General features: G+C 41.9%; 1 protein-coding gene across 1 annotated transcript in view; it reads right to left on the bottom strand.

Moving 5' to 3' along the window:
* Window positions 1-26,982, bottom strand: part of rtn1a (reticulon 1a) — a 173,023-nt gene that overhangs the window by 92,635 nt on the left and 53,406 nt on the right. The window contains exon 2 of the mRNA XM_080202436.1: window positions 21,692-21,730. Coding sequence (XP_080058562.1) covers window positions 21,692-21,730 — 39 coding nt within the window. The remainder of the gene's footprint in view (window positions 1-21,691; window positions 21,731-26,982) is intronic.

Raw genomic sequence — 26,982 nt, 5'->3', positions numbered from 1 at the left:
AACAGTTATCCACTTGCTTGCACTAAAATTAGTGAAGTGGAAAATGTGTGTCTTTGTATTCAATACAGTTCATCAAAAATAATCAATGAACTGTATTAAATAATTGAACATTGAAAAAATTAGTATCTTCTAAAATCATTGTTTATTATTCATAGTGAAATGATAAACAGTAATATTAAAAAATAAATTTATGGCTTCATTACAATTGGAGAGCAAGACAAATTCGCTGCCATGGTGGGAAATGGAAATCAATAAAAGGTTTCATTTGGCTGGCAACCAAGGTGTGATGGAGTTTTTTTATTGATCAAAATATTGAAAATTGTATTCTTACATTTTTTCTTGAGGTAAAATGATTTACAATATGCAATAAATATGAAATTGGACTTAGACTATGCAATTCAACTCAATTTCACTAAAAGCCGTTTGAGGAATTCGGCTGAAGTACAATGCTATACAAAATAAACATAATGCTTAATGTATCTCATTTCAGTGATTCCAATGAAGTAAATCCTCATGAAGATGAAATGGTAGTGACTTTTAAGGGGCGCTTCACAAATACATGAATAGGATGGGAATGGAAGGATATGGTCCCCGGAAGGGTGGGGCGCTTTAATTCAGTCAGACAGCATAATTGGTGCAAGCTTAGACGGCTGTAGGACCTGTTCCTGAGCTGTAATTTTCTTTTGTTCTTTGCACATTGTAAGACAGTTTAAGATTAGTGTATATACCCATGTGAGAGTCAATCTCGTTTAAAAGTTGATCCCGTGACTTTTGGTTGTGGAAAAACAGGGTTTTTCACTACCTCGTGTAGAAGTTGACTCAAACGTTTTCTGGGATCAAAACTTGCTGTGAATATTAATTACCTACCAGTTCATTACTATGGTTTGTTAATTTGAAGATACTTGTAGGCATCTTTAGATTTACCCTCCGCCAATCCTAGTGACAATCTCCTGGCCAATCGACAAAATTAATGTGTAACTCATGATTTATCATGATGCATTCAAGAAACAATAACAAGTGCTTGATTCAATTTACAATTTGCCAAGCTGAGTAATAACTGTGCAGCACCAAGGGACGTAAAGCTTCTGAGAAAATAGTTATAGATTGAAGAGAGGTAGTCAATAAACGAGAAAAGAATAAATGTGCCAGTGCAGTAAGGCCTAGCAAGACCCTTCACCTGGAGAAAAATGTGCACTATGAGTTAACAGGCATTGGCAAAACAATCATGTTATTACGTGAAATACTTCAGGGATGTCCTCAAAGGATCCCTGAAGAGTTTAAACATTCATGCTGACTCTGAAATCCCTGGCTTCCGACTGACCAAAATAGAGAGGGTTTACTTGGGATGACACCAAATACACTGGGGGGCTGGCAGAAGCAAACTCCGAGTGAGTACACTAATCTCCAAACACCTCATCAGCCTGACCCTTCATGCACCACCTGCCCTGCACGTGGTAGAGTCTGCAGATCGTGCACCGAACTTCTCGCCATCTCAGCCCCCATCGCACAGAGTGGATGCTCGTCATCTTTGAGGGACTGCCTAAGGAGCAAAATATAAATAAACGTCTCATGGACATTATCCAAAATATGAGAAACAATTGGATTTTGGAAGGCAAAGGAACATTTGGTAACTCTCACTAGCAACGTTGTGTTGCTAGTGAGCCCAGTGACAATATTTCCCAATATTGTCAAAAAGTAATTTCTACAACATGGAATATCAAATGCACAGGATAGTGCTGGAGAAAATTATTGGTTGGAATGATGATGATGAAGAAGATCCATAAAATGATGTAATACAAGCAGGCTAATTAGGACAATTTGTTGAATCAAATGGCGTTCAGAGTGATGTGAAAGGAATTCAATGTGAAGTGTTGTAGTTAATTCTTTATGGTACAGATTTATATTGTGTTGATGAAATGCATATGGTTTGTACTGTTAGATAATAAATAAATATTAGAAAATTAATATGAATTCTTTGGTGTTATTAGTTTTTACTTTATTCCATTGTGACAGTCTCTTTTGGGCCCTAGTCAAGCATGACTGTTTAACAGTCCCTCTGCTGACTTTTGTCTGAAAAAAAATTAGTCTCAAAAATCAGACTTTTATAGGCATATATATGGTAATTTGAAAAAAATGAGGCACAGGGTTCTCCATGAAATTTATTATGCAGTCTTTTATTCCAGCATAAAAATCACTGGAGCTAATATTAGGGGAAAACTTGCAGACCATAAGAATTCTTTGTAGACATGGACAATACTTGTAATGAGCTCAAGGTGCTGAATAGCATATTCCTACCTCTACTCTATGGGTAGGATTTTAAGAAGCCAGCTCTCGGGAGCCCATTGCCATTTGATGCTCATTTGAGCTTTGATTGACAGCGGGCAGGATGTGTGTTTACCCTTGGAAGGAAATCTCATCTGTAAGAGCTGTCAGCTAATCAGATTGGCGGACAGCTGTCTAATCTGGCCAGGCACACCACTGCAGTGGCCAGAAGTGGTACTGCAGTGCGTTGCCAAGAAGTAACTCCCTGGAATGGCAGGACAACGGATGCTCTAGAGCATTGGGAGGAGGTTGATTTCAATGTTGGGTTGGCCAATGGGAGAAGACTGACCTTGAGCTCCAAGGGCCCAGAGGGGAGGGCACCGCAAATTTGAAGGAGGTTTAAGTTTGAGGCGCCCTCCCACCCCATTACCTGAGTTGGAGAAAAGATTTTTTTCCCTCAGTTTCCCATCCTACTTGCACCCACTTCCAACAGAATTGAGGTTGGGCAGGAAATGGCCACTAAGTGGTCTCGCAAGGGCCTTAACAGGTGAAAAGGCAATTTTCCCAGCGAAAGCCCTGCTCGCCCAATGGTGAAATGGCATCAGTGTTTGGGCCGGTGGGCTTATGGGGGGAATCCCATCCATTCAATTTTATGCCCACCACCTCAAAACCCATCTTGAAGGGGGTGTAAAATATAGAATGGTTATAGTGCTGTAAAGACCATGTAATCATTTGTGGCATGCCGTTGGCCAGGGTTGAAAAATATAAATTTGTATTCCGGTGTATCATGTTTTCTCATAAAAAATGTAATACTTTTAGTGTTAAATTCCCATTGGCCCAATGGACTACACCACATAGATGCCAATCAGGGAACACCACTGCAACCAAAAATGATGCTTGTTTACTTTTTCAACCACTCCTTTAGTTAGAATATGTAGATATCAGTAAATTTCATTTAAGTGTTAACTTTTAATATCAGAGGGATAAATCACAAATGGAAGTTAATTTTCTAAGGGAAAAACCTTCAAAGCAACTGCTGAGTGAATCTTAAAACATGGTTTGCACAGGATTGAAGTTATATTGCAGCTGGCATGAACACAAATTGATGTCAACACAAACACTCATGATCAAGTAATCTTGTATTGGATATTACATCAGAATCTCTCTCTCAAGTTAGATTGTAACTTTCTTCTTGATGCACACCCAAAATTGACCTGGAAATGGCAGTACCCTACAGCCTTAAATGTCATTATATCACCATAGTAACAGTATAGACTCCTAGGCTCTTGAATAAATTATGTTAATCTACTGAACTCCTGAAATATAAATGAGAAAATGTACGAGTCATGGTTCTACTAAGTACACTCAGCTGCTATCTTGATAGCTTCAACAAGAAGAAGAAAATGGCATCTCCGACCCAATCTTAGAAGCGTACTCGAAAATAATCAATTCATAATTTCATAGAAAGCATGAAACATCTTACTTCTGCAGCACTTCTTAAAAAAGTGTACCCATACTCATCCTATTCTATAGTCAGTTACATAAATTTAATACATTTGGAGGAGCCTTTCCAAATAAATATTTTTCTCTGCATCCATTGAATCAGGAAGCAGAAGTAGTTTTAAGTGATCTATGTTTGTATTGTTGGATGTTAGAAATATTGTATAGATTTAAGTGAATTTAATTCAGTGCTTCTGTATAAGAAAAAGAAAAACTCTAGTTAAATTCATGTTAAACAAAGGTATTTGCATTTATGGGGGCTTGTGGTTTCATTTTAAAATGTCTCTCTATTGCGTTTGAGAGTTTACAGCGTGAAAGGCAAACAAGAGCTTGCAGAAAGAATGATCTGTTGCTTAGCAACTAGGGGCCACCTATAGGGAAAAGACTTGGAGCAGAATTTCTCAAAAAATGACTAAATTTTGGACAAGAAACACGTCAGATTTGTACAGGACAAGGATTGTGATCTTCCCGCACTTGCTAATTTTTGGGTAATTTTTTGCCCCAGTTTGGAAAGGGGTGGGGCCTAAACATGTCAACAAGCCCAACTTCAAAGAGATCAGGTGCCATTTTTAATGGGCACTCTGATCTCAAAGACAAACTGAAAACTTCCTCCATCCTCCCCACAGACACCAGGACTCCCACCCTCATTGATGGAATGTTCCCCCCTCCCTCCCCAACATAGTTCATCAGCCTGATCTCTCCTCCTGCCTTGAACATAGATCACCGGCACTGGAACCTTTCCAATGGGACCCCCCTCATGCCCTGCCCCCTCAGGCCCTGCCTCCTTGGCAGGTAGGCACTGCTGGAATACTTCAATCAAAGCTTCATTTGTGGTTCAGAAGAATATTTCAAAGAACGGAATTTGCTCCTTGTAAAATCTTGATTATTCCATCCATACCAAAATAGTTCAGAATGAATTGCATAATATGCCAACAACTATTTTCAATATATTCTACACATCATGTGTCTTTCCCTTTTAAAACTAGTATTCATGTCTTACCTATGTACTCCTTTTGTGCAACTTTTAATGGATTTGTTGTAATTCTCTGAGTCTAGATGATGTTGCCTTGTTCAACACTTTCTAACATGTCAATTACTTCTTTTGCATTACTGAGTGCAATCCACTTCCCACTAAAAATCTGCTTACCTCAGCGTATGAAAAGCTTATACCTATAAAAATAGGCTTTGTGCTTTTAACATTAATATATCTGTCAATAAATGTGCATATTCTGTAACCATACGAGTAAACTAGACCATTTATGCCACTTAAATCACTTGTTAGCTTTTAAGAAGTGTTGCTGCAGGCATTTTCTAAATGGCGGTTGAGATTTTTTTCTGAAGAAAACATGTCTGCTAATAAAATTATATTCTCAGGAGTCAAACATCTCGAGAAACAACAATGTTAGCTTGTGCAACAGAAAATAGGCATTTCTCCAGTTGACAAAAATCTGAGCCAAGTTCCTCACAAATAATGCTGAATGAACAATTTACAAGTGGTGAAGTCACAAGTTGGTCAGTTAACCTAGTGGGTGAAAATAAAAATCTTAATTTGTGGGCGTGAAGTGCATGTTCTGTTTATTATGCTCGTCGCATTTTTGTTTTGAAAGGATTTTTTTTAAAAGTAGGATTTGCAAAGAATAAGGATAAAAACAGGCAGATAATCTGCAAAGCATTCAACTGTGAAAATTATTTTCAGGCTGCTCACCCCACAGGACTGGAAGATGCCAATGCTCTATTTGAATGTTCAGTTTCAACATAATATCCTAAACATCACGTGCTTCCACAGATTTCAATGACTCAATCCGCTCACAGGAGATTTGCCTTGGCTTTAACCAAGTTGTAATGGTCCCATTGGCTTTTTTTGTTCCTCACAAATGAAGTGCCACAGTGGATAAAATGTTCCATCTCGTGATTCAGGTCACAAGTTAAGATCCAAACTTTATTTCTCATGTTGGAGACCTCAAAGACTTGCCACCTGGGCCACATCATGCATTTTATTCAAAAGATCTTAATTCAAGAATGATATTTCTTACATCCTTGCATTTATGAATAGCAACATCAACCTTACAATAATACTTTCTGGCTTTAAGATTAGGAAAGCAATGCATTGAATTCTAAGTACTGAACTAACTTAGAAAGATTGGGCAGAATTCTTCCTGACGCCCACGGCAGGCAATGGGGGAAGAATAACTAAGATGGGAGGCCTAGAAATGCGATTCAGACTATCGTGAGTTTACAACAGGATCTTCTGCTGATGCGCACCAAGTCTAGTTGGAAAACCTGCCAAAAACTGGGTTTGCATCCTGTTAATGGGACACATCACCACAATGTTGGTGGGAAAACACGCTGCTGTGAAACACGTTTGGAACAATGCAGTGTGCAGATCTCAGCACAATGCCTGGGGCTTCCTGTGGAGTTTGGGATGGAGGTTGTCTGCAACCCTGAACCCCAGGACACCACAGCAGTAGGTCAGGGGTGCATCTGCAGGTGGACTTTCTAGTTTAGGTGTTGTGGAGAGGGTCCATGTTCCAGCCTCAGAATGTTTCAGGAGATCCACCTTCTTTCAGGAGGTCCATCTTCCTGTTTCCGTGTGCTCCCGGAGATTTATCTTCATTTGCAGGTGTGGTCCACCTTCTTTCTTCAGTTGTAGGTCAGTATTGTTGATACCTTTTCAATATGGTAGCCAGAGATAATGGTGACTATCTAGGCCTGCCCCCACCACAGAATATGGTGTGAAACACCCATGTGAATAATGAATGAGGTTGGGCCCAGAAGGTTTGGCCTTTTTCCCCGCCAGCCTCTGCAGTTAGAAACATTCCACATTCTCGTCCACTCCATGGCATTTTGTCTCAAAATGGGAGAATTCTGCCCACAGGAAAGCCAAACAATAGAGCCCTAAGCTTGTTCCATCTTTCAATTAGATGACATCTGACCTGTACCTCACCTCCACTGACCTGCCTTTGATCCATGTCCATCAATACCCTTAGCTGATAAAAAAAACCTATCAATCCCAGTTTAGGAAATTTCAATTGCTCCAGAATATATAACTTCTGGGGAGAGAGAATTTCCATTATTGTGTGTGAAAAAGTGCTTCCTTATTTCATTCCTAAAGGGGTAAGTGCTAATTTAAAGATTATGAAGGGAATTTTTCTGTCCCACCTGCCACAGGAATCGTAGCAAGTTGGGGATGAGGGGGGGAGTGTGGATCATGCAAAGGTCCTTGGACTTCAGGTGAGATTTTCTGATTTTGGAGTGAGCACTGCTGGAAGATCTTGGCCTGTGCCTCATTATGCTACTTTGTACTGAGGAATATCAATCTCAGCTGAAAAATTACCTTCACAAATTGCAAGATATGACTTCTCATAAGTTACTAATTTGAAAAGCAAACTTGATACATATTTCAGAGTAGAACTGTCTTAATCTTACAGTAAAGCCGCAACTAAAGATAATGCAAATTTGCAAATGACTGATAGTCACTGTCTGACGTTGGTTTTACCTTTTCAATTATCTACTTCTATCGTCTAAACTATTGTATTTTTCATTTGCAGGTTGGAGATGGTGCTGGTAAGGTTCTAGCATTTACAAGCACAAAATTTTCACTTCTAAAATTCAAATATTCTTGAAACAAATGCTGGAAGCCCAAACTGTTCGGAATCCTATTAGTTTCCTCACTCCAAGACCAAGACAGAAGCTGAATAGATAGCTAATTCTACTCTATACTAATTATCCCAATAATATGTACAGTTATGGTACTCAGAAAAGCAAAGGTTTGTGAAAAACTAAAACTAATCAACTGTATTCCAACTGATGGTCTCCAGATTCTTAAAAACATTCTTGCAGACAAGGCGCTATTATATTTAATTGCTGATGTAATATGGCTGGTACCTTTAGAACACCAAACAGATTTTCCTTCTGTTGTTTCCAAACCTCATGTTTAATTACAGAACATCACCTAAGACAAGCTGGTTTCTATTTTGTACATATATCTGATGCTGCTGGAGTATAAAAGCTATAAAACTGTTGCAATAGAATTTGATTTGTGTATCCATTTTTTTAATCTATAAAAACTATCTAAAAGCCCAGTCCATTTACAGAGGGAAACACATCTACACTTGACAACGAGAGTGATTTACACTCTTTATTTCAATCTTCAACTCGTTATTTCATTCGACTATGCCACACAAAAGAAACATTCTGCTGCATCATAATGGAAGTGTTCTCTCATGCTGGAGAGAGCTATTTTAAGAAAGGATCTAACCAACATTAAGCTCTATCTGTTAACCCTTTAGACACAAAAGTTTTAAACAATGGGACTTCACTGATTCTCTTTTGTACAACATATATTAATATAACCCACCAGGTTTTAGAAACACCGCAAAAACATTTTGCTGGAAGAATTTATCATGTGGAAAATGTCAAAGGGATGGTAGAAAAACTGGTGCAGCAGTCAGTGCTCCAGAAGTTGCCAGGATTAATTAACTAGAGATACATTACACAGGAAAAATACAGTGCTGCATTACACATTCAGTGAGATTTAATCATTTACCTGCAACAGCTTGCTCATTTTGGTCACTTTCTCACCATACGAGCAAAGGCTCTGGGTTCAAGGTGCAGCTCCAGAACAAACACCTTTCTCGGGGTGACTCTTTAGTGCAGGACCGAGGGGGTGCTGCATTATATTGTCCTTTAACTGAAGCACTGAACCAAGCCCAGAATGCCATTTTAAGTAGGCATTAGAATCGATAGATTATGGAATATTGTTTGTGCAGCTGGAAGTCATGTTTGAACTTCAAACCACATTGCTGCATATTAAACCCCATGACTTCAGTCATCTAGTATCCATTTGTAGAGTGGCAGGGCTGGGAGCAGGGCTGCTGTCATTCTGAAAGGAGAGCTAGTATGTGTTCTGGGGAGTCACTATCACTCTCCAGGGCTGCAACTCACCAATTATGTTGACCTGTTGGAGGACGGATTAATATATTGCTGTGATGTCCTGGCAGCTCCTTTAAACACAGCCATGATAGTATAATTCTGAACTTGAAAGACTGAAGTCGTATCTCCCTCTGCAGCACTCAGAGCTTTGACAGAAGCCGTTTATGCTGCAATAAAAGCCGTTTGAGTTGTAATAAGATCAGATGCTACAGCATGGTGGGTTCCATACCTGTGCTGATGAAGGTGACCATCTGTTCTATGTTGGAATGGGGTTGAGCTATAAGCTCTGCACAAATCCTTGTGCCAACTTGGTACTGGACCCCCTCCATGCTGCTTGGAATTGAGTGTAGGTTTTCTGGCTGACTTTCCAGTCAATCAGGCATTTTATTATACACACCCAGTAGCTTTCTTCTGCAGCCTGGCTCAGTAAAAGTCCACATGTGACTTCTAGTCAAAACAATTACTGTGCAGCTTCACCCTCTGGCAATCTGCACTATCTTTTCCCAAGTCTGGCTTCTGTGCCACTGTGTCCAGTGTCTCACCACATGACAATCCTTCCTATATTCTAGCTTCTAAAATACGGGATGCAATGCAAATGTCAGTGTAAGAATGTAAGTATTGCTTCATTTTCACTATCTTCTGCTCCTTCCTCCTCTGACTGAAAAGGTTCAAAGTTCTTGTGTATCTGAAATGAGGAAGGGGCAAGGGTCAGGGTGTGGTACGGGGAGTGAAGAAAGCAAGGGGCGCAATTTGTGAGCCAGAAGAAATTGTGGGACGAGGGGGAGACGGGGAAACTGAAGGTGGAATAGGTACAGAGATTTCCTACCACTATCAGTGATTACAGCCTGAATGATGCCCCTTCCCATGATGGCCAGCACTGTCTCCTCCATGGGGATTAGAGCATGCCGAGGCATGCTGGTGTTTCATATCTTTCCTGCTGTCTCCTCCTACGTGCCATCTTCTCCAGCAAGAAAGACAGTGTCAGTGAGAGGCCAAAAATATGTCTGGGTGATTTGGCGGTCATATTTAAATAGGTGCCAGTGTGTGCAGCAGCTGTGGGTGCAGGGTATGTAATCATGCTAAGTTTGTGAAGGTGACGTCTAGCATATGAATTGCAGGCTTGTGTATTGATTGATAGTTAGGTAATGGGGATGTAGTCAATTTAACAGTGGATGAGGCTCAGGGTTCAGCTTATAGATGCGCCATTTGAAGATCGAGCTCACTCACCTTGACAACACAAATGGGATTATTAAGTCTCCTCCTGCACTGCATCCATGTTCTTGGGGCTACATTCCAGGTGTTAAGCTCTGCTGCTATCCTTCCCAGTAAGGAGTCTCGCAACACCAGGTTAAATTCCAACAGGTTTATTTGGTAGCACGAGCTTTCGGAGCACTGCTTCTTCATCAGAGGAGTGTCAGATGAAGGAGCAGTGCTCTGAAAGCTTGTGCTACTAAATAAACCTGTTGGAATTTAACCTGGTGTTGTGAGATTTTTTATTGTGCCTAGCCCAGTCCAACGCCAGCATCTCCACATCATGGCTATTCTTCCCACTCCTTCCTGAGCTTATATCTGGAGGGTCTTCCGTGTCAGCAGGATATAGGATATCACTACTTAATTCTGAACATGACTTGCACCTCTAGTGCACTATAAGAAATGCTCGATGCTTGCTCTCTCACATTTTCACCCATTTTTCACAGTATTATGGCATGGACTCACTTGTCAAAAACTCCCACCATTTCTTGTTGAACCTCTCCTTTAAGAGGCCTAGACTGCTTTTAAATAACAATAATTACTTGCAATATATGGGCATATATATGCAATATATGAATTTAAAACAACAGGTCTTAAAGATTAGGGCCATTAAAAGACCAACAAGGTAACCTATTTGTGGAAGCAAAGAATGTGGGTATGGTTCTTAATGAATACTTTGTATCTATCATCATAAAAGAAGGGGACAATGCAGACATTATAGTTAAGGAGGAGGATTGTCATGTGTTGGATGTGATAAACATAGGGAGAGAGGAAGTAATAAGGGGATTAGCAGCCTTGAAAGTGGATAAATCAAAGGGCTGGGTGAAATGTACCTCAGACTGTTAAGTTGCCAATCCTCACTGGACACAGGTGTGGTGCCAGAGGATTGGAGGTCTGCTAACTTTTGTACCTTCGTTTGAAAAGGGAGCGAGGAATAATCTGAGCAATAACAGGCCAGTCAATTTGACCTCAGTAGTGGGAACATTTTTGGAATCTGAAATTGAAGAACAGAATAAACTGTCACTTTGTAATGCAGGAATTAATCAAATACAATCAGCTGGAATTTATAAAGGGAAGGATGCATCTGACTAAATTTTTTGAGGGAGTAGCAAGGTGGATTGATAAAAATAGTACAATTGATATGGTCTAAGTGGATGTTAACAGTGTTTTTGAGAAGGTCCCACATGGCAAGCAAGTTCAAAAAATAAAAGCCTGTGGGACCTAGGTGAAAGTAGCACACTTGGTATAAAATTAACTCAGGAGGCAGGAAACAAATTGTTGATGGATGCTTTGTGACTGAAAGGCTGTTTCCAATAGAGTTCAATAGGTCCCCTGCCTTGTATGGTGTATACACACACACACACACGTGTATATCTTCAATAAAAATGATTTCGATGTAAGTGTAGGGGGAATGATCCAGGAGTTTTCAGATGACACAAAAATTGGCCACTTAGTAGATAGTGTGGAGGATAGCAGCAGACTGCAGGATATATCAATGGACTGGTCAGGCGGGCATAAAATGGCAAACGGAATTCAACCCAGAAAAGTGTGAGCTGTTGCATTTGGAAGGTCAGACAAGGCAAAGAGTTACACAATAAATGAGACGATTCTGAGAGGAGTGGAGGAAGTAAGAGAATGTCCACAACTCCATGAATGTAGCAGGACAAGTTAGTAAGGTGTTTAGAAGGCATATGGAATCTTGCTTATTAGCCAAGGCTTAGCTTGTAAGAACAGTAAGGTTATGCTGGGACCATATGAAACATTAGTTAGGTCACTGCTTGAGTTCTTTGTGCTCACTAAAGTGAGAAGTTGATTACTAAGCGAGTACGACTTGATAGTACCAGTGATGACCTCTTCCACCACTTTGCTAATGATCAAGAGTAGACTGATGGGGCAGTAATTGGCTGAGTTGGATTTGTCCTGCTTTTTTGTGTACAGAACATTACTAGTGTAAATGCCAGTGTTGTAGCTGTACAGGAATAGCTTGGCTAGGGGCACGGCAAGTTCTGCAGCACAAGTCGCCAGTGCTATTGCCAGAATATTGTCAGGGCCAATAGCTTTTGCAGTATCCAATGTCTTCAACTATGGAGTGAAAATCGAATTGGCTGAACTCTGCCATCCATGATGCTGGAACCACCAGGGCAGAGATGGATCATTCACTTGACACTTCTGGATGAAGATCATTGCAAATGCTTCAGCCTTGTGTTTTGCACTGATGTGCTAGACTCCCCCATCATTGAGGATGTGGATTTTTATGAAATCTCTGCCTCCAGTGAGTTATTTAGTTGTCCACCAGCATTCCCAACTGGATGTGGCAGGACCGCAACTCTTTGTACGGAAGCTTATTAAATGCCTTTTGGAAATCCAGTAGGCCACATCCACTCATTTTCCTTTATCTAACCTAGTTATATCCTCAAAAATGCTAATAAATGTGTCAAACATGGTTTCTCTTTTAATGAAGCCATGTCTAATCATACTATCATTTTCTAAATGCATCATTAAGGCTGCTTTAATAATAGTTTCTAGCATTTTCTTGATAATTGATGACAGGCTAACCAACTTGTAATTTCCTGTTTTTCCTCTCTCTCCCTTTCTCGAATAGCAGACTTACATGTCAACTCTCAATCCATTCTAGAATTGAGGGAATGTTGGAAAATCATTGCTCATACATCCACTGTCGCTGCAGCCAACTTTTAGAACCCAAGGATGCAGGCCATCAAGTCCCAGAGATTTCCCTCGTATTTCTCCAATTGTTTTTCTGTTGACATTAATTACTTTAAGTCCCTCGTTGTTATTAATTCCTTAGTTACCCTCTATTTCTGGTATGTAACTTGCATCTGCTGCTGTGAAGGCAGATACAAAATATTTATTCACTGTCTCTGTTGTTTCCTGATTTCCCATGATAATTTATCCTATCTCTACCACAGTTTCCTTTAGCTACTCCCCTTTTCACATGCTTGTGAAATGCTTACAATCTGTCTAGCTAGTTTCCATTTTTAATCAACTTTTTGTGGCCTTTTGCTAGCTTCTAAAACACTCCCAATCCTCAGATTTATTACTATTCTTTCCAAAACTATTCATTTAAACTAATAATATCCTTAACTTTCCCCCTTAGCCACATGGATGGATTCCCAAACCCATTTTTGGAGGTTTTCCAATTTAATTCCCACCAGATTTAAAATATACACAATGCGACAGGCTTCAGAGAAGTGACACTGTTAAATTGAACCTTAAATTAGAATTAGTTTCACGTCAGGGTCTCCTATTTATCAGGATGTAGGTCAATAGAAATGAAACATTGATTCAACTTTTATTGTTAACCAAGAATAAGAGAACTTAAAATAAATTCTTGGCTGAAACTTAACACATTCTCAACAGGTTTAAAAATCACAGGACTAAATGGCCCCAGAGATTAACACATATCAGCTATCTAAAATGTTATAAGTTATTTGCACTTTTTATAATTTTAACAATATGTTAGAACATAAGAACATAAGAAATAGGAGCAGGAGTAGGCCATCTAGCCCTTCGAGCCTGCCCCGCCATTCAATAAGATCATGGCTGATCTGTCGTGGCTCAGTTCCACATTCCCGCCCTCTCCCCATAACCCTTAATCCCCTCTCTTATCAAAAACCCATCAACCCGTGTCTTAAAAATATTTAGTGAGGTAGCCTCCACCAATTCAACGGGCAGAGAATTCCAGAGATTCACCACCCTTTGAGTGAAGAAGTTCCTCCTCAACTCCGTTCTAAACCACCCCCCCCTTTATCTTGAGGCTGTGCCCTCTAGTCCTACAATCCTTTGAGCGGGAAGAGTCTCTCCACCTCTATCCTATCCATCCCATTCATCATCTTATACGTCTCAATGAGATCTCCCCTCATTCTTCTAAACTCTAATTTATTCAGCCTCTCGTCATAGCTCAATCCCCTCAACTCTGGCATCAGCCTAGTAAACCTCCTCTGCACTCCCTCCAAGGCCAAAATATCCTTGCGTAAGTACGGCGACCAAAACTGCACACACTACTCCAGCTGCGGCCTCACCAATGCCCTATACAGCCGCAGCAAGACCCCCCTACTTTTATATTCAATCCCCCTCGCTATGAAGGCCAGCATCCCATTCGCCTTCCTGACCACCTGCTGCACCTGCAAGCTGGGTTTTTGTGACTCATGCACAAGGACCCCGAGGTCCCTCTGCACCGTCGCCTGCTGCAGTTTTTCGCCACGTAAGTAATAATCCTTCCTATCATTATTCCTACCAAAGTGGACCACCTCGCACTTGCCAACATTAAATTCCATTTGCCATTTCCTGGCCCATTCGCCCTTCTGTAGACTCTCCACACCCTCCGCACAATTTGCCGTTCCACCAATCTTGGTGTCATCAGCAAATTTTGACACCATACACTCGGTTCCCTCCTCCAGATCATCTATATAAATGGTAAATAGCTGAGGCCCCAGCACCGACCCCTGGGGCACTCCACTAGTCACCATCCGCCAATCCGAATAGCACCCATTGACCCCCATTCCAGTAAATTTGTCAGACACGACTTCCCTTTAACGAAACCGTGCTGCGTCTGCTCTATCAAGAATTCCTCTCAAGATGCCTCGCTATTTCCTCCTTGATGACGGATTCTAACATTTTACCTACAACAGACGTTAAACTAACCGGCCTATAATTCCCTGCCTTTTGCCTGGCACCCTTCTTAAACAACAGCGTAACGTTAGCTGTTTTCCAATCTTCCGGCACTTCCCCGGAATCCAGCGACGTCTGGAAAATAACCACCAAGGCATCCACTATCACCTCCGCCATTTCTTTCAGAACCCTCGGATGCATTCCATCCGGTCCTGGCGACTTGTCCACAATCAGCCCCTCCAGTCTGTCGAGCACCGTCTCTCTAGTAACAGTAATGTCATTGAGACCCTCCAGTCCTACCACCTTTCCATCTCTAACACCCGGCAAATTATTCATGTCCTCCTCCGTGAAGACCGAAACAAAAAAGTTATTCAAGGCCTCAGCCATTTCCCCATCCTCTACCACTAAGTCCACTCTCTCATCCTCTAAGGGTCCAACGTTCACCCTAGCCAGCCTCTTCCTTTTTATATATTTATAAAAACTCTTGCTATCCTTTTTTATATTAATCGCTAGCCCAGCTTCATAGTTTCTCCTACCCTTCTTTATCAACTTCTTTGTCAATCTTTGTTGACATCTAAACCTCTCCCAATCCTCTTCTCGCCCACTACTCTTAGCTACTCTAAACGCCTCCGCTTTTAATTTAACACTTTCCTTCACCTCCCTCGTTATCCACGGCTTATTACCTCTCCTCCTACAGTCCTTTTTGACCACACCCTTCTGTGCACTTTGTCATTGTGACAAAGGACAGTGTCAATACCCTTCACCCCACTATCCCCAATCACTACTACGTTCCTTTTCACCTTCTCCTTGCCTATGTCCTGCTGCATCACTGTACCGTGTGCAGTTTGCTCACCGACCTCACCTCCCTCGTCCTCGTTCAGACTGGAAGCAAGAACCTCAAGCCTGTTATGCAGATTGAGAGGCTGAGGCCTCCGCTCCCCACCCCCTTTCCTCCTCTCCCCACCCCCCTTCCTCCTCTCAGCAGCCCCCTCTTGTTCCTGACCCTTAGATGAGGTTCAATTCTCAAGGCATGGAACATAATAGCAGGAAGGTAATGATAAATTATATAAAACTTTTCATAGAATCCCTACAGTGCTGAAAGGGGCCATTCGGCCCATCAAGTCTGTACTGACTTTCCAAAAGAGTATCTTACTCAGATCCACCCTCTATCCCCATAACCCCACACATTTACCATGGCTAATCCATCCAACTCACGCATCCCTGGACACTAAAAGGCAATTTAGCATGGCCAATCCATCTAACTTACACATCTTTGGACTGGGGGAGGAAACCGGAGCACCTGGAGGAAACCCAAACAGACACAAAGAGAATATGCAAACTTCACACAAAATCAGCCAAGGTTGGAAGTGAACCTGGGTTCATGGTGCTGTGAGGCAGCAGTGCTAACCATTGTGCCGCTGTGCTGCACCACAAACTTGGTTTAGGCCAGACTTGGGGTATTTTGTGCAGTTCTCACCTTTGGAATACAAAACTGATGTTCACAGTAGAAATCCCATTAAAAGTCACCAGAACTGAGAGGATGCAGAGAAGGGAGTAAATTTTAGTTTAGTAAAACTTTTCTTTAAAAACAAAGAAGATGACCAGAGGCAGGTTCTTAAGATTATGACAAAAGTAAAATAGTGTAATTTCTGGAAATTAGGAGAAAAAGAAAATGCTGTAAATACTGAACAGTTCAGTCTGCATTTGTGGAGAGAAAAACAGAGTTAACATTTCAGATCTGTGGCCCTAATCAGAGCTGTTAAGATTGTAGCTGCTCCATCATTGAATACATTTAAGAAGAGGCAAACAGATTTTTGGAATTAAGGGATAAAGGGAGCAGGTGAGAAAGTGGAGTTGAAGCCCAAGTTCAGCCATGATCATATTGAATGGCGGATCAGTCTCAATGGGCCAAGTGGTCCAAGCCTGCTCCCATTTCTTATGTTGTCTCCACTGATGTGGCCTGACCTCCAGAGTATTTCCAGCAATTACTGTTTTTATTCCTTAAAATCATGAAGCAGTTTGAGAAGGAGAAATTCTTTCAATCTGTGGGAGAGGCCAGAATAATACAGTCATTGAGTCATAGAGGTTTACTGCATGGAAACAGGCCCTTCGGCCCAACTTGTCCATGCTATTCGTTTTTTTAAACCTCTAAGCCAGTTTCAATTGCCCATATTTGGCTCATATCCCCATCTTACTCATGTAACCATCTAAATGCTTTTTAAAAGACAAAACTGTACCCGCCTCTACTACTACCCCTGGCAGCTTGTTCCAGACATTCACCAACCTGTGTGTGAAATATTGCCTCTCTGGGCCCTTTTGTATCTCTCCCCTCTCATCTTAAACCTATACCCTCTAGTTTTAGACTCCCCTACCTTTCAGAAAAGCTGTTGACTATTTAGCTGATCTATACCCCTCATTATTTTATTGACCTCTATAAGATTACCCCTAAGCCTCCTACGCTCCAGAGAAAAAAGTCCCAGTCTATCCAGCCTCTTCTTATAACTCAAACCATCAAGTCCAGGTAGCATCCTCATAACTCTTTTCTGCACTCTTTCCAGTTAATTAATATCCTTTCTATAATAAGGTGATCAGATCTGTACATAGTATTCCAAGTATGGTCTTACTAACATCTCGTACAACTTCAACAAGATGTCTTAACTCCTATATTCAACATCCAGACCAATACCTTCTTCACCACTCTGTCCACCTGTCAATCAACTTTCAAGCAGCTATGAACCAGTACCCCTAGACCTCTTTGTTCTATAACTCACACCAACACCATACCATCAACTGAATAGATCCTACTCTGAATTGATCCACTCAAATGCATCACCTCGCATTTATCTAAATTAAACTCCATCTACCATTCATCAGCCCACTGGCCCAATTGATCAAGATCCTGTTGCAATCCTAGGTAAATTTCTTTACTGTCCATTATGCTACCAGCCTTGGTGTCATCTGCAAACTTGCTTACCATGCCTCCTAAATTCTCACCCAAGTCATTAACATAAATGACAAATAACAGTGAACCCAGTATCGATCCTTGAGGCACATCACTGGTCACAGGCCTCCAGTTTGAGAAACAACCCTCTACAACCACCCTCTATCTTCTGTCATCAAGCCAATTTTGGATCCAATTGGCCATCTCACCCTGGATCCCATGAGATTTAATGATGTAACAATCTATCATGCGACACCTTGTCAAAGGCCTTGCTAAAGACCATGGAGACATCATCAACTGCAGTGCCCTCATCGACCTTTTTGGTTATCCCTTCAAAAATCTCAATCAAATTCTTGAGATATGACTTTCCACTCACGAAGCCATATTGACTGTCCCTAATCAGTCTTCGCCTCTACAAATGCCTGTAGATTCTGTCTCTCAGAATACCTTCTAACAACTTACCCACTACAGATGTTAGGCTTACTGGCCTGTAGTTCCCAGGCTTTTCTCTGGAGCCCTTCTTAAACAAGGGCACAATATTTGTCACTCTCCAATCTTCAGGCACCTCACCTGTGGCTGTCGATGATTCAAATACCTCTGTTAGGGGACCCGCACTTTCCTCCTTAGCGTCCCATAAAGTCCTAGAATACATTTCATTAGATCCTGGGGATTTATCTACCTTGATGTGTTTTAAGATTTCCAGCACCTCCCTCTCTTTAGTATGTACAGTCCTCAAGACATCACTATTTATTTCCCCAACCGTGCCTTTCTCAATAGTAAATTCTGATGAGAAATATTCACTTATGATCTCACCCATCTCTTGTGGATCTGCACATAGATGACCTTGTTGATCCCTAAGAGGCCCTACTATCTCCCTAGTTGCACTTTTGTGCTTTATGTATTTGTAGAAGCTCTATGGATTCTCCTTTATGAATACAAGGGCATCAATACAAGTTAATAGTGAACAGATCAATCTCTTATTTCATAATAGAATGTGTAAAATTTATTTGTTTTAAATTGTATTCAGCTTCAATTTAACTGCTTCAACAGCAATTCAGGTACTGGTGCAATGAAGAGTATGGAGAGATTTTAGCTCACAGGCCTTGTTTCAATAGGGAAGGACTGACTCCTGTGCATATGGGGAAGAAATCTATCTAGTAAGCTGGAGTGTGATTTTGAATAGTAGATGGTCACCACTGGGAATCCAGGAGAAATGATAGGTTGTAAGGGAAGATATCAGAAGATGATCACAGTGTGGGGAAGAAGCTCTGGACAAGGGTGGTCTAAAGGTTTCTTTATATCACCTGGAAAAGCACATCTCACCCTCTTGTTAACATCCAACTCTCCACCTCTACGAACGCTATCGATCCCTCCACCACACCTGCATTGCCACGCTGTTTATCCAATATCCAGTGATGGACAAAGAGATCTAGGGGTACACGTTCATAGCTCCTTGAAAATGGAGTCACAGGTGGACAGGATGGTGAAGAAGGCATTTGCCATGCTTGGTTTCACTGGTCAGAACATTGAACTTGTACAAGACATTGGTAAGGCCACACTTGGAATACTGTGTACACAGTCCTGGTCACCCTATTATAGAAAGTATATTAATAAACTAGAAAGAGTTCAGAAAAGGCTTATGAGGGTACTACCAGGACATGATGGTTTGAGTGAAAAGGAGAGGATGGATAGACCGGGACTTTTCCCTGGAGTGTGGGCGGCTTAGGGGTGATCTTATAAAGGTCTAAAATAATGAGGGGCATAGATCAACTAGATAACATCTTTTCTCAAAGGTAAGGGAGTCTAAAACTAGAAGGCATAAGTTTAAGGTGAGAGGGGAGAGATACAAAAGGGTCCAGAGAGGCAATTTTTTTCACACAGAGGATGATGAGTGTCTGGAACAAGCTGCCTGAGATGGTAGTAGTAGAGATAGATACAATTTTGTCTTTTAAAAAACATTTAGACAGTTACATGGGTAAGATGGGTATACAGGAATATGAGCCAAATGGGGACAATTGGAACTAGCTTAAATGGTAAAGACTGGGCGGCATGAACAAGTTGGGCTGAAGGGCCTGTTTTCATGCTGCAAACTTCTATGACTCTATGATGGATGTATCACAATTTCCACAAGTGAAATAATAGGCCATATCTCCCTCAGAATGGCAGTCAGCCTTGGATTGCAATTCTGTACCAACTTCCTTGCACTAAAGTTCATCTGTGCCTGTCTCACCTGACCTACCTGACTCAGGCCAGACAAGATCAAGGCAGTGCAGCACGTCCCCAGGTCCAGCGTTGAAGTTTAAAGTAATTAGAGTATTAGTTGCTGTAAAGCAGGTGAGAATAAAGGTTCTACTGAAAATAAGAGACCAAGGAGAAGCTAAGTGTCAATGGTGAATGGGTGGGATTTGGGGGTGGGAAAGGTTGGACATGGGGGAGGAGTGTGTTGGGTCAGGGGGATTGGGTAAAGATGGGGAATCCCATGCGAGTCAGGGGGAGGAGGAGGAGTCAGGAGTGGGGAAAACAGTGGAGCAGGAATGCTTACGTGGATCTGGGAGTGTAGGGGGAATCTTGTGCAAGGATCAACTTGGGTGTTTAAAATAGGTATGCTGAAGTTAGAAGTCATTTTATTTCTAACTTTTTCAGAGTAACTATTAGCGCAAGTAACACAGGCAGAACCATTCTAAGTTTGCTTTCTCAGGTGTTTTCCAGCACAGTGCAATTAGCCTGTGGAAGTTAATGCTCTGGATAATTGCGGTGCAAATGCTTATCTGAAAACTTTCATGAGGGATTCCCCAGCTCATCTTTGGGATACCACCGCGCCCGCGACGAACCCCCCCACCCCACCCCCCTCCACCTACTCGAACAAACACTGTGCCAGAAATTACAGGCCAATGTCTTCAGCATCAGCACAAAAGTTTTTGATCAGCCCTATTAATACCATCATATCCGGATTGGCTTCCATCTTTTAAAAGTGGGCTTTGGTGAAGCACAATGGAATATATTTCTACATTATCCTTACTGTAATACATGTGACCAGACTCAGAAGGCTTTACATTGAGAAGAATCCTTTAAGAATGGTAACTCTGAAAGAAAACCTTAAAATGATTTCTTCCTTCTCTGCAAAAGTGAGGGAATGTGAAAGGGTAGAAAAAAAGAAACAAAGCTAAGCTAAAATAGTTAAAAATATTTATTTTCCCCTCAAAGAGCGAAAAGAGCTGGAAGCAAAGAAGGTGCAGAAAATAAACACACGGGCTGGAATTCCATGGGTGTTCACATCCTGCCGCCACTGCAAGTGAAGATGGAAAATATGGCACTCAGCCAAATCTCCATTCACTGCAGCAGGATGCGATGGTCTGGAAAATTCCTGCCAAGGCATTCACATTGTCCTTGTGCAACTTCAATCTTTCATAACTTTCAATGTGCAGAAGCAGGCTTTAAGTGGCATAGGAAAGCACACTTCATGAAGCTTTTTCCTCAATGTTGTTAAGGTTTCTCTGATTGAGAGTGATGCGAATTGAGAAAGGTGAACTCTGTGTTACGGCTTGTGGCTCATTATGCCTGGGAGAGGAAAGCTCAATGGGTATTATACCAAAAATGCACCATACTGGAATTCAATTAACTATTAGATGAAAAAAGTTACTTTGTGTACATCCAAAATTACTCAAGCTCAAAATTGCACAGAATTTATAAAGTCCCTACTTAGAGCATCTGATGATTCACGTAGGTACAAACATTCTTTTTTAAAATTCAAAGTATCAACACAGCTCAAGTAATTTACCCAATCATAGTTTAACGAGATAAACTATATTGCCAGGTGCTGGTATAAACTGACTCTCAAGCACCGTTTCATTTTATGCTGTTATCATCAGACTGGCTTGCAATCTAATTGTCTGATCAGAAGAGAATACGAAGGCAGGCACTGAACCATTGTACAATGTAGGCCGTTGTTCATTATAATGGTAGGTGTAAATGATTGTGGTTTACGCAAATCTAATTTATATTGCTCAAAATAAATTTATAGGCAAATAGTTGGAGTTAAGCCTTGTAAAGAGAAATTACTATCTATAAAATATGTTGCTGTTCTTTGTAGTTCTTTTAAATTATAAAATAAAAATTACTTAAAGTCAATAATATGTAGGAAACTGCAATCATATTGTAGCATCAGTGGGAGGTTACCTTTTGACCTTAGGTTCTGATTCAGGGGAGGATGTCCAACTGGAAAAAAGATAGAGATATACAGTCAGTAAAACAATTAATGTATCATTTCTGATAAATCATCAATTTTATCCATGGTTTCCTCTTGTTACATTTAGTTTTCAATAGATTTAGCAAAACACTGAAAATTGAGCTTATAACTTCATAAAATGTCAGGATGTTTGCTTCAATACCAAGGGTGGGATTGTCCCAAAGAATTCCAAATATCGAATTCGTGTTAAAACTGGAGTAAATCCCACTGTTTGTTTCAGTGGGAATTTCAAAATGAATCTCCTACACTCTGCGCACTGCAGAGTGCCCTAGTGTGAATCACACTAAAAATCAGTGGACGGGGCCTATTCCCACTGGAGAGGCCGGCAGCATAACACCCAGTGCCCCACTGTGCGTGCACCAATCTGTTGGTGCCAAGATTGGCGCATGCGCAGTAGCCCCACACGGCCTCCTGATCGCTGGCCAGCACATGACCTGGGCCTTCCGATCACCCTATGGCCTCACCCCAGATGTGTCCAGGCCAGCCTCCACCCACCCCCTCCTCCACCCCCTGTCCGCTGGCCCATTGCAATCTCTGGGGGGTGGGGTGGAAATCCGGTGCCAGAACTGTGCAGCAGGCCAGGAGAATCCCCCTCTCCCCCCCTCAAATGTCTGGCTTATGTTGTTGTACCTTTTTCAATAGGATAGCATATGATGAACGGTCATCCTGACTCAAAACATTGGTTCTATTCCTTCTCCTCAGATGCTGTCAGACCTGCTGAGATTTTCCAGCATTTTCTGTTTTTGTTTTACAACATATTTTATCATTTGCATCTTGCTTGAAATATTGTTCATAGTTATGGTATACATGAACATTTTTTATAATCCCATCAGGATGGCCTGCAAGAAGGAACTCACTTGCTTCCAACTGGAAAAAAAAACAAATTTAAAGTGCTCTGAACCAGGTGAAAATGCAATGTGGCTAATGTCTATTGAGTTGAAATTGCAGCAAATTGCCCAAATGTAGATTATCCTCCTGTGACTATGTCCTTCTGTGCTGAGAGGTCTTACAATGAACAAAGAACAAAGATCTGTGCAGCACAGAAACAGGCCCTTTGGCCTCCAAGTCTGTGCCGACCTGCTGAAACTAAAACCATATGCACTTTTGGAGGCTGTATCCTTCCATTCCCATTGTATTCATGTATTTGTATAGATGCCCCTTATATGCTGCTATCGTAACTGCTCCCACCTCCTCCCTGGGCAGCGCGTTCCAGATATTCACCACCCTCTGTGTAAAAAAAAGTACCTCGCACTTCTCCTTTAAACTTTTCCCCATGCACTTACGTCCCCTAGTACTTGACTTTTCTAATGTAGGAAAGAGAACCTGACTATCCACTCTGGTCATGCCACATTCACCTTTCGTGAGGAAATGGAGAGGGGGGATCATGAAATTCAATGACTCCAAAAACTGAATGCACAGATTGCAACGCAGGATTAAGCCACATAATAATTAAAGCCGAAATAGAACATTTGCCAAGTTGAGCCCCCATGCAGCACTCCCCACCTTGTAGGGGTGGGCAGTTGAAACAACATCCATCCCCTCCAACCATTTTGAGAGAGTTGGGTGCCTTTTGCAAGTTGATGTGTTTCATGGCCTCAGAGGGACCTCAAACTATCAACTGAAACATTCCCATTGAAATGCCACCTTGCCTTCTCAGAAAGCTGTCAGAGCCATTCATAGTTTCAATGTCAAAAGTTTTCTTCCACTTCACACCCCACCATAATTCCATGGACATAATGGGCATAAAAAAGCTCTTTAAAGAAACAGAAAACTAATACCAGTCAATAAATAGGTCATTCTAACAAAGCCTTCTCTCCCCTCTGCAGCTGTATAAACAGCGCTTGCTGAGATTTAAGTGGATTAACCATTCTAGGAACTCAGTCAGGCATTCATGACGAGGCCATCTGACAACTATATCAGCAATAAAGCTGGCTGAATAGATGGCATCATCATGAATACCTGCTTGACTGAGTTCCAAGAATGGTTAAACCACTTAGGTCTCAGCAAGCAAACTTTACGTAACTGCAGAGGGAAAGGAAACCTTTGATTGATGTCTCTGTTACCAATAGGCCAAGTGGTCTTTCGAGCCTGATCCATCGCTTAATAGTAAGGTGGATGGGCATGCAGAAATGCTGGGTGCACTGACAGGCTGTCAGATCACAATGAGTTGCCGTCAAGAAAGATCAATGAGTCCAGTTCCAAGCTGGCAGAGGGCATAGCACATAGTTTGCCCCCTCTGCAGGCTGCTTCAACTCCCTTTTATGTTGCAGAACCAGAGGCACTGACACTGCATTCCCCCATACCTGTTGCAGCCTTTGTGTGGACAGGTCACCAAATCCTTTGCTCTCAAGTGAGGATGCAAGTACGCTTCCTGAAAAATGCAGGAACTCACCCCATCACCTGCATAAACACTCGAGAGCGCTTTCAAATATTTCATAACAGCAGGCGTCTTCAAAATTACTTGACCAGAAGTTGTGTTGTTGGACCTTTAAATGATACAAGTCCTGGGCCCTCTTGAAGCTGAATATTAATACTTGGCAAGTGATGTGTGAATCTGTTGATTGAACTTGCATGGTCCGGATATGGAAAATGGGCATCACACCAGCTGGTACAGCTGTGCGACATCACAGTAACACCAGCTCGGTGACCCTTTCTCAAGATGCTGTCACGCGTGTCATGATGAAAACAACTGATGGCAAAGCACACAACCCCGGGAGTGTCATTGTAAAATCACCACCTCCAGTGATGCTATGGGTTAGAAGGTATCCTGCCTTGCATCCTCCTCAGAGCTTACTTTCCCAGCTGGTTTTGTATCAAACTTGGATACACTGCACTTGGTCCTTTCATCTAATTCATTAACACAGATTGTAAACAGCTGAAGCACCAGCACTGATCCTTGTGACACCCCACTAGTAACAGCCTGCCAAATGAAAAATGACCCCTTTATTCCTACTCTCTGATCTTGGCCTTTAATCAATCCTTTCATCATGTTAATATATAACCCCCAACCCCTCAACCTGTGTAAGAAGTAACTTTGCAAATATCCTTTGAAAAATGAGATGTACTATACTCGCTGATTTCCTTTTATCTACTTTGTTAATTACATTCTAAAAAATCTGTTAGGTTTGTCAACCATGCTGCTTGCTAATTTAACATGATCGCAGTGTGCAGTGAACATTAACCATGCTTTTGAGTAGCTATATGCCTCAGCAGAGTGCCCTAAATTGAGAGACACTTTCAACCTAGCCACATTACTTAAAGCCAACCTGCTCCTATTATGGCTGCAGCAGATTATGGAACTCGTTTGACATGGAGAAGGACATTATCATGGTATCACATGCGATACAGTGAGTTGCATGATTTTCTGTCACAACACAGGAGGCCTTCGTTGGAGAAGAGCAGAGAGGAGGGCGGCACAATGGCACAGAGGTTAGCATTGCTGCCTGACAGCTCCAGAGACCCGGGTTCGATTCCCAGCTTGGGTCACTATCTGTGTAGAATTTACACATTCTTGCATGGCTTTCCTCTGGGTGCTCCGGTTTCCGCCCACAGTCCAAAGATGTGCAGGTTAGGTGGATTGGCCATGCTAAATTGCCCCTTAGTGTCAGGGGTACTAAATAGGGTAAATTCATGGGGTTATGGGGACAGGGCCTGGGTGGGATTGTGGCCGGGGCTGACTCGATGAGCTGGATAGCCTCCTTCTGAACTGTAGGGATTCTATGATTCTATATGCTCCGTCCATAAGCGCATCCATTCAGAGTAATGCTCCTGTTTCAAATCCCATGATTGGTAGATCTGAATTCAGTGAAAATTTGGAATTAAAATGACCATGAAACCATTATTAATCGTTGTAAAACCTCACCTGCTTCACAACATCCTTTAGGGAAGGAACTCTGTTAACTTCACCGAGTATGACCTACATGTGACTCCAAACCACAGCCATGTGGTTGACTCGTAAATGGACGCTCTGAAATGGCCTAGCAAACCAATCAGTTCAAGGGCAATTAGTGTCGGGCAACAAATGCTAGTCTTGTTAGTGACGTTCACATCTCATGAAAGAATAAAAAGGTTCTATATAGTATAACTCCCATGGGCGTACTCACAAACATTGACTCAAGGAAAGAGCACTCCCTTAGTTGATGAATCAGGACTCCTCCGTATTGAACACTAATTGGAAGAAGCACTGAGAGTGGCAAAGATACAGAAGGACAATAGCACAGTGCTCAGCACAATTTGCAACTCCTCAGATACTGAAGCAGTTGTGCATATGCTGCAAGACCTGGACAATATTCAGGTTTGGGCTGTGAAGAGACAAGTAACAAGCATAAGTGACAGGCAAGGACCATCTTAACAAGGGAGAATCTAACTGTTGTCCCTCGACTTTCAATGACATTGCCATCGCTGGCTCGGTGGCAAGCAGGAGCAGAAAATCTAACAGGAACACACCAGTGTAAAACTATGTCACAGTTCTCCCAATGGCAGTTAATGGCAGGTCTTCTTCTCATTGGCTGGTGGCATGAATGCCATTTCCATCTCATGAACATTCATTAAAACAGCTCCTGAACCAAAATCCCGTCAGGCCTTCCAATCTTGCTTCCCGCCAGAGGGGAATTATGTTGGTCTAAAACCCAACTGATTAAAGGCTGACATCCACAAGATTGTCATCAGTTCACAAGAGACCTCAAGGGAGCAGCCAACAAAGCCTTTCTGCCCTAGTCCTGTACTGCTCCTGATGCACAGTCCACCACTCTGCCAGGACAGACCAGCTCCTGCGTTCCATCGCCATACTGAGCTAGTCTTCATTGACAGCACCATGCTGCAGCCATGGACCCTCCTGTGTCACCAAGTCAGATCAGCACAGCACTTTGGGCTGAGGAGTAGAGGGATCTCCTCCCACTGGTGCCACAAATCAGTGTCTATCTGGTCAGATAGGCACTGGACTGAGACTCTTGCAGTCACCACAACAAAAGGTCCGAAGTTCAACTGGGATTAGAGTGTGAGGTGAAGCTGTGGAGTTGCCTGACAGACACAGAGGGGAAAATGTAGGAGGAGTGATGTGCAAAGGGTGGAATGGGGATCGAGGAGGGCAAGCGTTCACGATGGCAGAGGGTCAAAGAGGTAAACGGGGACAATGAACAATGGAAGGCAGAGGGAAAGGAAGCTGGACCCTGACAAGGCTGCGTGATAAGCCAAAAAACAAGGGTGTCGAAGGGCTACCACA

The sequence above is a fragment of the Carcharhinus amblyrhynchos genome, chromosome 14 (assembly GCF_965287045.1).
Source record: "Carcharhinus amblyrhynchos chromosome 14, sCarAmb.v2.hapA, whole genome shotgun sequence".
Lineage (NCBI taxonomy): Eukaryota > Metazoa > Chordata > Chondrichthyes > Carcharhiniformes > Carcharhinidae > Carcharhinus > Carcharhinus amblyrhynchos.
The sequence above is the reverse complement of the archived record's forward strand: the minus strand, read 5'-3'. Positions and strand labels throughout refer to the sequence as shown.